General features: G+C 38.6%; 2 protein-coding genes across 5 annotated transcripts; both read left to right on the forward strand.

Annotated features, from left to right (window-relative positions):
* Window positions 1-456: 456 nt before the first annotated feature.
* LOC103704383 lies at window positions 457-3,013 on the forward strand. Its single transcript, XM_008787644.4, has 3 exons — window positions 457-1,263; window positions 2,179-2,364; window positions 2,469-3,013. Exons 1-3 carry the CDS (start codon window positions 772-774, stop codon window positions 2,757-2,759), a joined length of 969 nt encoding a protein of 322 aa, XP_008785866.2. The 5' UTR covers window positions 457-771; the 3' UTR covers window positions 2,760-3,013.
* A 2,165-nt stretch (window positions 3,014-5,178) lies between these two features.
* On the forward strand, window positions 5,179-9,891 carry LOC120103746. 4 transcript variants are annotated; one of them, XM_039132698.1, is made up of 3 exons: window positions 5,179-5,340; window positions 8,519-8,998; window positions 9,543-9,891. In XM_039132698.1, exons 2-3 carry the CDS (start codon window positions 8,543-8,545, stop codon window positions 9,693-9,695), a joined length of 609 nt encoding a protein of 202 aa, XP_038988626.1. In that variant the 5' UTR covers window positions 5,179-5,340; window positions 8,519-8,542; the 3' UTR covers window positions 9,696-9,891. The 4 variants fall into 4 exon arrangements, with proteins under 4 accessions (XP_038988626.1, XP_038988628.1, XP_038988629.1 ...); XM_039132700.1 differs by having other exon boundaries at window positions 8,522-8,998; XM_039132701.1 differs by having other exon boundaries at window positions 5,179-5,327; window positions 8,522-8,998.
* Window positions 9,892-10,256: the final 365 nt, after the last annotated feature.

Genomic DNA, 10,256 nt, shown 5'->3' on the forward strand with positions numbered 1-10,256 from the left:
TATTTCTATTGTAAAGCCAATGTCTAATTTGTTCATTTTTTGTAAATATGAAGATTTAGTGAAAATTTTATGGAAGATGCTCATGGAAGTTTGGACTATCGATTGGCTCATGCTTAATTCTGTTAATTTGAGAGAAACTTTTAATCAAAAAACTAATTTTCTTGTACCTTATGTGATCTTCTGCATTAAGGAGAAGCCTTAGTAGGTTCTAATCCTCTTTCTATTTCTGAAAAGATAAAAGAGAAAGCAGAATAGTGGAAAACTACTTGTTGGACCTTGACAAAAGAAGAACCACTCCATTATCAGAAGCTTGGAATAACGGGGATAAAACCAATAGATATAAAAGAGGATTAGGAGAGCCAGCTTGTAAATGAACTGTCAAACGAATCACTTGACGTGAAAGTCTCTGTCTCTAACGTGAGACAACATAAAGAAAAGACTTGCCAAAGAGCCTTCCACTCCCAAATTAAAGAAAGATGCTCTTCAGTTCTTTAGATTACAAAACAATGTTATAACTAGTAACCACCCATGTCCACCCATGTCCTCCACCTTCCAAGCTTGTCTTAATCCAGCACCAAGAACAGGAACAACTCAGGGAAGAATAAGCAAAAAAGACTTATTCCACTCTAATCATTAGGAGGTTTCAAAAGACTTGATTGGCCAAGTTGATTCAATAGAACAGAGGCAGAGTTGAAGAAGATAACAAGACGGTGGTGGTGGTGGTGGAGGTGGTGGTGGTGGTGGTGGTCAAGATCAGAGGGATTAACCAATATGCACGCCAAGACCGACTCAGAGGTGACAAGTTTGGCACCGTCATCCCCGACTAGATCCCCGAGAAGGCCTGCGTACTACGTCCAGAGCCCGTCGAGGGACTCCCACGATGGCGAGAAGACGACGACGTCGCTCCACTCGACGCCGGTCCTCAGCCCAATGGCCTCGCCACGGCACTCCCACTCCTCGGTGGGGCACCACTCCCGCGACTCGTCCTCGAGCCGCTTCTCCGGCGCACTGAAGCCTGGTGGTTCTGGGAAGATTGTGAGCAATGATGGAGGTAAGGGTGGCCGCCGGAAGAGCGAGAAGACATGGAAGGAGTTCACGGTCATAGAGGAGGAAGGCCTCCTTGAGGATGAGGAGGAGGGGAAGAGGTTTCGACGGCAGCTTTACTTCCTTGGGTTTCTCCTGGCTTTCATTGTGATTTTCTCTTTCTTCGCGTTGATCCTTTGGGCGGCCAGCAGATCGCAGGGGCCTAAAATCACCATGAAGGTAAAATCCCCGTTTATCCTATTCTGCCTTTGGTTCGGGAATTAGAGAAGGGATATTCATGTTCAATAGTTATTCCTTACTCTCTTCCGGCTATTATTCTTTTTATCTATCTATTTATTCATTTCCTAGCAGGATTAACCGTAGAGGGTTTTTTCCTTTTGCCAATACAGAACAAAGAAAAATAAATACAAATAAAGTTATTCTAGTCATTTGGAATAGTTATTTTCAAAGAAGCAGGTTTGATCAGAATATCTATTCTTTCCTTATTCTTTCTTTTAAATCTTTTGCGGCAGGACTAAGCTTATTCCGGGCTATATTCACGATCCAAAAGCCTTTTTTTTTTTGAGAGGATATGTTTTATTCTTTAATAATTGATTTTTTAAATTTCAGTTAACTAGAAAATGGTTATATTTCAAAGAAAGACAGAATATCAAAAATATATTTGATGAAAATGTTCACTTCCATATATGTTTGGATCCAATCTGCTAAGAAAAATAAAAGAAAATGAGTTATGACACAAAAAATATGGGCTCGTAGCTTTTTACTAAACTTGTGGTGTTCTGATTAGTGACACAGCAGCAGCAATTCAGCATTTGTTAGTCATCAATCTTTCGAGTACGTTCAAATAAATAGTCTAAATTGAAAAAAATTACACTAAAGGTTGATGGATTAAACCCACACACACACACACACACACACAAGATTATCAAAAAAATTTCAATTTGGTAGGCTCAATATTGATAGTCCGGCACTTGGTGACATGGTGGACATAAAGTAGCAATCAAACATGAAGGCATTCTACAATACAAGGCACTCAAAAACAAGCTAAAATTGGGTTCTATCTAGGGCCACAATTATAGATTCTGTGCCCATAACTTGGTTGACAGAGTTCATTCTTCTTTCTTCCTTTCACAGAGCATCACATTTGAGAGCTTCATCATTCAAGCTGGAACTGATGCATCGATGGTGCCGACCGACATGGCTACATTGAACTCCACCGTGAAGCTCTCATTCCGAAATACCGGGACCTTCTTTGGTGTTCATGTGACCTCAACACCATTTGATCTCACTTACAACCAACTCACATTGGCCAGTGGGAATGTAAGCATATCTAACTCTATCCTTCAACTGATGAGATCAGAACAATCAGCCCATTCTTCATTCATATCTTGACTGCCTGCAATTCTCTCACATTATCTTTGTAGATGAACAAATTCTATCAGTCAAGGAAGAGCCATAGAACTCTCAGTGTGGTGGTGTTGGGGAGCAAGATTCCACTCTATGGAGGAGGGCCAAGCCTGATGTATTCCCCTGGGAAGACCAACAACAGTGTCCCGGTGCACCTTAGCCTTAATTTCATGGTGAGATCAAGGGCCTATGTGTTGGGGCGCCTGGTGAAGCCCAAATTTTATACAGGGGTCCACTGCTCTGTTGTTATGGACCAGACCAAGCTCAACACTCTGGTCTCCCTCAAGAAATCTTGTCAATACTCTTGAGAACGGATGAAGCCATGTAAGGAGCAAGAGAATAACGAGAACAGTACCAAATATGAAAGATTAATTCCTCGGTTGATCCATAGACATATATGCTTGTTTCTATGCCAAGTGGGAAGAGAGACAGCTAAAGATCGAAGGCAGATTGGAGATTTCAAGTGGTATACATTTATTTGTCTTCCTAAGCTTAATTTGCATCTCATGTACTACAAAAAAAAAAAACATCAATGTTTATCTCATTATTAATTCTTTCTAAAGTTTCTTTGAGGTGCTGATGATTGATTACTACGCCATTGCTCTTTTTATCTCATAAGGCAGTCAAATTGTTTCTATTTCTCCATGAACGTGGCTTTATGCTTTCACTGAGCTCAAATTGATTCTACACTTCACGCCATCCATGAATGTCCAAACAATAAGGTTATATCGATTCGATCGAACAACATAATTAATCAGCTTGGTATATACCGGTACTCATCATTCATCAAGCTATATATTAGTTCACACTGTTTCTCATAAAAAAAAATGAGGTTACAAAGAGGGCACCACCATTGTCGCCGACCAATGGCGTTTCATCTTCCCCGGCAACTTCAGAGGAGGCGGCGATCAAGGCTTATGTAGTGAAGACTGAGGCTCCAACTTTACCGAACGGCGATTATCATGTTCCAATCGATGGAGCTAGGCATGTAGCCGGCACCATACGTGGCCTTCTTTTTCTCATGGGACAGGGCTTGTATCTTTTGTGCGAAGGAAGAATTTATTTTTCTTTGCACAAATACACCATTGGATCGTACAATGGCCGCTTGTAAGGCTGCAAATGGGTCGAGTTGATCCGTGATCAGGTCCGACCCGACCTGCGTAGACCCGATCCAAATTTTAAGATCTGTGGGTTTGGATTGGGTTCTAAAATTGAATCTGAACCATTTTCTGAGTCAGATCTGGGTTTACTAAATCTAGACCCGACCCGACTCATTATGTTTTTGAGTCTATTTTGCGTTTACTGAACCTGGACCGATCCCGAACCGAAATGGAGCGGTCTAAATTGGAATCACAGCGCTAGGGTTTTCTTCTCCCGAATCCCTATCGCCATTCTTCATCCTCCGGGCGCCGCCTCCTCCGAGCGCCTCCTCCGGCTCCGAGCGCCTCCTCCCGACTTCCGACTCCGGTGAGTCCCGACTCCCGACAGAGGTTCGATTCCTTTTATTTTTTTTTCGTGTTTATAGTGATTTATTCTTTCTGAAGCTGTAAAGCATGATCCGAGTCCAAATCTGAAGTGTATTCCAAATGTTTCTGTAACCATGATTACTGTTTGCTTGTTGGCTGATTTATTCTTTGATTTTATTTCTGTGAAGTTCACGGTCATGCAGGTTGATGAATGAAGATGATTGAGATCTTTGCAGGGTTAGATCCAATAATCTAGGTTGTGAAAGAAGATTAATTATCCTTTGGCATGAAAGATCCAACCCGAACCCATTGCGCAATTCATTCAGCGATCATGACAACACTCAATGGGCTTGACAACATGCACCAACGTATCACTGATTTGGAAACCGGTTTAGCAGCGGCAAATCCTAAACTGTTCTCATTTATGACATAGGCTTGTAAGACTACGGTGACTTCCTCTGGGGGATAAACTATTCGTGCCTGGAGGTTAGAATCATAATAGCTACAGTGGTGCAAACTGCTTCCTTGAGGTGGGTGTTGGATTAATTGGCTAATTGGATCCTCACATGGGATCTTAAAGTTTGGAGAAGGCTATTTTCTTGAATAAATTAGTTGTAAGATTATTAGGTTGGATATTGTCGAAAAAATATATCATTTAGAAAAATATTTTTAGAAATTAAATTAGACCGGCCAATTAAATTATATGATCTGTTTGATTTATCAACAGGTTCAATCTACATCCAAATAAACAACCTATTTTATTCTCACTGAAAATACTAAGGGCTCATTTGGTTTGCGGAAAGAATTTGCTTTCACTGAGATATTTTTCTTGAAAAATTACTATCTGGTTATATAATATCCAAAAAAGTGATTTCGCATGTTTAGTTGATAATAGAAAAGTGGTACATTTCATAGCGACATATATGTGGTTGAGCATCTATTTTTTTACAAAAAAAATGTATAAAATACATGTTATATTTTTAATAAAGAAAAAAATTTTACCTCATTTTATCTAAAAGTTTAATAATATTTTTGAAAAAAAAATTATCTCAATTCTCAGTAGATAAACATTAATTTTTTTATATTCTATATAATTTTTTTATTTTACTGGCGACCATGCGCTCTTGTGCAAATCAAACGAGTCCTAATTGAATTTTAGAAAGCCATTTAAGCCGCAGGTTGAACCGGAGATGCGTTCGAAGCATCCAGATTCACGAGAACCGGACGGTTTGGACAAAGCAATAACTTGAACTCGGGTCGGGGGGTCCGGCATTTGGGATCTGGGGGTTTTTAAGCGCGAAGGCATTTCGGTATCGAGATCCCGTTCTCCCCTTCCTCCACACTCCGAGGTCTGCACTCGCGACCTCGAGGGCTCGAACTCAAGGTTCGACGGCGATTGGACGCCGCCGGGTATCGTTCTACGGTCTCTCTCCCTCTTCTTTCTCTCTCGTTGGAGAAGTTTCTAAAATTTGTGATCTTTTAGGGTTTTCTTGATCTTCTTGTTTCTTGTTTTGTTTCTGTTTATTATTGGGGATCTAAGAAAGAGGGGAAGGATAAAGCGAAGGCCAGAGTTGTGGTGTGGGGATTTGAAAGGGGGTGGTTAAGCTGACCCATCTTCTCATGCTGTGAAATTTTCATTTTTAATCAAAAATTTGGCTTTTCTTAGAATTTCTAGCAACATTTAGTTAAATTTTGCTAATCTTCATTACGTTTGTTGCTTTTAATTTTTAAAATTTAGTTGGTATACTGAAAATTGTCCCTAGCTATATTTGATAATTGTTCATGTAGTTAAAGATTTTTCTCTCAAATCCGCCTCATGGTAAGCTCTAGAGATTGAACTGCTCATGGGCATATGTTTTCCTAGTTAACTAGTCTTTGCTGCTATTCTTTTCAAATTTAGAGTTTGAATCAATCTTTTCGTGCAATTTTTTGCATATGTTGTGGTTACGGCTGTTGATTGATTTGTTTGCATGTTTGCGGTTTAATTACGTTTGGCTGAGTATGATTTATTTGATGTGTGGTACAGATGAGTATTCATTATTTTTCTCCACTTCTTAAAATTTTTTTATGTTAAATCCAGGAGCTGATCTCTCCAAAAAAATTTATTGGCAATGTTGCTGTCATTGGAAGGGCTAACTGAAAGTTTTCTTGTAATTACTAGAGGTTACATGGTAAATGTTTGTTGTGATTGGTTTCTGAGAGCTCATTGAGCAAGATCAAAGAAAAAGCAAAGATGGCTTGGAAAATGTTGATTTACATTTTTCAGGGCTTATTGGCAAGAATTTTGGAGATGTCATTAGGATGGTGTAGTATAGAAATCTTACTTGTGACATGCCAGGATAGCGTGGCACCACCCATAGAAAAAGTTAATGCAATCTCTCCCAATATCCTTTGAACTCAACCCAAAATTCAATGAATTCATGTTATTCCTGGGCTGGATTTATTGTAGATAGTTGGTACACATGGTTAGATATGTTTTTCAGAAACAACTTTGCTTCTTTGATATGATTTTAAATGCTAGAATTGTCAATAAGGCTCAAGTTTATGTTGGTTGATAATCAAAAGATGTCCACTTAATTCTCAGTTTTCTCTGAGAGTTTTTAACAATTTTTATGCATAATTATGTTGAAGCTTTACCTAGTATTTCCTCTCTAGCTTACTGCTGGAGTGATGAAAGCACTCATTAACTGCTGATATTCTTCTTCCAAGAAGGTGCACAATTCCCAAATTGATGTGATGAAACTTGTGGGTTATTTCATGTATAATATATATTTTGATGGTTTAAGGTTAGAGTTCTTCTATTGCATGTCTCTGTGCCTTGAATCTGATTCTTTCTTTATAGGTGTCTTCCTTTTTAGAGGAATTCAGTTAAGTTTCCGATTCCTTTTGATGCATGATGAAATCTGAAAAATTAATGTAAAGTGTTGTTTGAGGTTTTTCTGAGATGATGTAGAATCTATGGACTTATTTAGGTTTAAAATGCATTCTGAAGGAAAGCATATGTGACATATCTACTCGAATTCCCTGTATAGGTTATTGTGGACAATGGAGATTGAAATATGGAAGGTATTTCCGTATTAAGTCTATCCATTACTTATCATCTATGTCTCTGCTGAAGTGGGACGTTTTGGTTAATCAATATAATGCCTAGAAATATTCCATGGACCTGTTATTTTATAAGTGACGTGTTGTTGATAATGAATAGCTGGATGGTATAACAAGGTTAAAGCTAGATCTCAGGGATTCAAGATTTGCAAGGGTTTTCTATAATTTGGTTATGAAGTTCAGGACTTAGGATTTTGACCAACAGAAATAGGGTAAGTAGGTGAAAGAAAACTGCTGTTGAGTTAACAGCATCGAATAAGCTTAGGAGTCTCCATACAAGGATAGTGAAGCTGTTACCTTTAAAACATAATGGAAAGTTCTGTAGGATGGTCCCTTAAAGGCCTATATTTACCTCTCATTCTGTGGAGTATGTACCTGATTGAGGTTTGCATTAGAAATTTGAACATTTTCATGAACTCCTGAACATGATTACTTCATGTTTGAGATGTGCTGACAACTTCAACCTCTCTGCTGAAGCTGAGTTCTTCTATGCCGATGATTTGATGTAGTTAACCTTTCTTCCTCTTTATGCTGGTCAGCACTCTTATTTTCTGTTCTATGTCTAGGTTTTCACCATATTTTTTTTCCCATTGTGTTTTCTAGGAACATCATAAACTTTGGATCATTGGATCCTTATTTCTGCCCATCCTCTATGGTGAAAACACCAAAGGTTTCACCACTGTCTATTTTACTTGAAACTAATGCCTGCCTATGTAAAAAAATGACCTTTTTGGTCATCAGTTTAGGACATTCAAGACACTATATCTGACCCATTTTAATGCAGGCTTATTTGGTAAATGCAAAATCGATATTTTCTTTCTGAATGCAGGAACCTGTTATTCTTATCCTTTTCCTGCACAGTATATTTTAGATAGGCCAAATTTCTTCCTATACGATGCCAGACTTTTCCTGTGTTTCCACTTTCATGTCTCTATCTGATTTGTGATTTCAAAAGGGAGTGATGAACCCTGGTGGGACATAAAGACGGGGGAAATAGTTGGAAGATTGTGTTGTTTCTGATATCTTAGAATGCAATCATTCATTAATGTTATATTCCAGTCTCGGCTTTGAATTTTGCTCTTTGAGTAACAAGCAGATAATATCTTTTATTATCCTTCCATAATGTTGATTGTACTGTTCTTAGTGAAGCTTCACTTATTAATACCAGCATCAGACTGATTCGGACCAATGTTTTACTAGACAGGTTTCCTTTATAGTGTGATTTTGTCTCTGAGTGGACTAGTGGAATACTATAAATTCACTATTCGATGTCGTTGTCATCATTGTTAGGCAAATGCTTATCGTTCCCATTGATAATGGACATTCATTTTTCTCTTCTAAAGCTGACCAACTATTTTAGACATTGAATGAAGGTGGCCTTCTCTGTGTGATCCATATTGTGCTTGAGCTGCTTCTATTATTTTTAGCATTCATGTCCTTTTATAATTCCTCTATATTTCATTTCATCCTTGCATTCCTATTTTCAATTTGTTCAGCAGGAAGGTTAGACAGCAACCTACATGTCTACTAATACAGAGGAGGCCAGGAAGGCTTATGCTGAATTTGAGGAGAAAGTGAGGAGGACGGTGTTCCTCGACAATCTTTCTCATAAGGTTACACCTGCTGTCATCAAAATGGCGCTTGGTCAATTTGGTAATGTGGTCAATGTGGAGTTTATCCCAAACTACACAATACCTTATAATATCCCACAGTGTGCTCTGGTGGAAATGGAGGATGCAAAGCAGGCTAACTCCATAATCACTGAGATGACCGACTTTCCGTTCATGATGTCTGGGATGCCAAGGCCTATCAGGGCCCGGCGCGCCAGGGCAGAGATGTTTGCCGACCGCCCTGCACCACCTGACAGGAAGATAGAAGTTCGTTGGGTGGACCCGTCTGATCCAGATTTTCAGGTGGCGAAGAAGCTTAAGGAAATGGTCGTGAGACACCAGGCAGAAACTTTGGCCTTGGTTAAGGTAATATTTTGTGTTTAAGAGTTAGCATTCATAGTATGATCCATTTCGTTGAAGATTCTTATGCATGGATCTATCTAAGGGAGCATTGACCATGTTGTGTTAGCTTAGGTGATGGGGAGGTTCCTAAGTATCCAATTTAGAATTCACTCGTTATTGATAAAGGTAACCATCTGGTTAGCTAGAAAATTGTGGATTTTGACTTGTTTGAATTCTCTGTCATTCTTGATATTTTTCTATATATCTAATTAACAATATCACGGAGTCTGTATTGGAATACAGATAAGTAAATAAAAACAAGGTTGTGGGAGGGTTGAATCACTTGTAGTGTCATAACCAACCTCAGTTATTGGGGAAAGGTTGTTTTCTTGTTCTTATACTGGCGATTATTTTCTGTAGTTGGTTGTTTATCGTTGTTAGAAATCTTCAGGTTGCTGTTTGATTCAATGGTAGGGATAAAACTGCTTTCAAATGTATGTGATGGAGAGTGGCCTTTTTGATTTCATTTAATCCATGCCTTTCATCCTTCATTATTTGCATATTGCAGCTTCAACTGGAAGAAGAGGAGAAGCTTGCAATGCAGCAGGCAGAATTGCTGAAGTCTAACTTCAAGAAGTTTGAGATGATAGAAAATATCATGCAAGATGGAGCTGCCTCCTGCTTGGCTCGCCATTATGGTGTTAAACTCGCTGATGAGTGAGCACTATTGTTGATTTAAGGCATTTCATAGTTTGTATGGATCATTCTGAGTGAATTCTTGAAGCATCTGTACGGTTGATATGGATATGGAACTATTATGTTGGATAGTTACGTTATGGCTTATTAGGAATATAGAAGAATACGATGTTACATATTGCATCAATCAATCAAACTGTGTCTTCTCAAGTGTTTTCTTAGATTCAGAACTCTTGATGCTTGCTCCATAGTTGGTAGAACAGGGAATGTGGATGATATCATTTAGCATGTTGTCTTCCATTTGCATGTCTTTATAGAGTTCGTTCATGACAGTGAGACTATTCTAGCTGAGTTTTCAATTTTTTTAATAATTATTCCTAAATTTTTACTGCACAAAGGATCGAATGAAATATTATTTTGTGATCATAACAAAATATTATTCACCAACTATTTAAGTTGTTCACAAATTGTTTATGTTCAGTCGGTGAGATGCTTCCAAACCGCAGTTTATTAATTTTCTGCTGATGAGATATTTCTGATACATACACAAGCGATGTCTGGTTGTGGCTGTGGTGCTGTGTTTGTT

Source organism: Phoenix dactylifera, chromosome 1 (assembly GCF_009389715.1).
Source record: "Phoenix dactylifera cultivar Barhee BC4 chromosome 1, palm_55x_up_171113_PBpolish2nd_filt_p, whole genome shotgun sequence".
Lineage (NCBI taxonomy): Eukaryota > Viridiplantae > Streptophyta > Magnoliopsida > Arecales > Arecaceae > Phoenix > Phoenix dactylifera.

Coding starts and splice junctions, on each gene's coding strand:
- LOC120103746 (XM_039132698.1), top strand. CDS start 8,543: ATGTCTACTAATACAGAGGAGGCCAGGAAGGCTTATGCTGAATTTGAG. Junction 8,999..9,542: donor AAACTTTGGCCTTGGTTAAG/GTAATATTTTGT, acceptor TGCATATTGCAG/CTTCAACTGGAAGAAGAGGA.
- LOC103704383 (XM_008787644.4), top strand. CDS start 772: ATGCACGCCAAGACCGACTCAGAGGTGACAAGTTTGGCACCGTCATCC. Junction 1,264..2,178: donor GGCCTAAAATCACCATGAAG/GTAAAATCCCCG, acceptor TTCCTTTCACAG/AGCATCACATTTGAGAGCTT. Junction 2,365..2,468: donor TCACATTGGCCAGTGGGAAT/GTAAGCATATCT, acceptor TTATCTTTGTAG/ATGAACAAATTCTATCAGTC.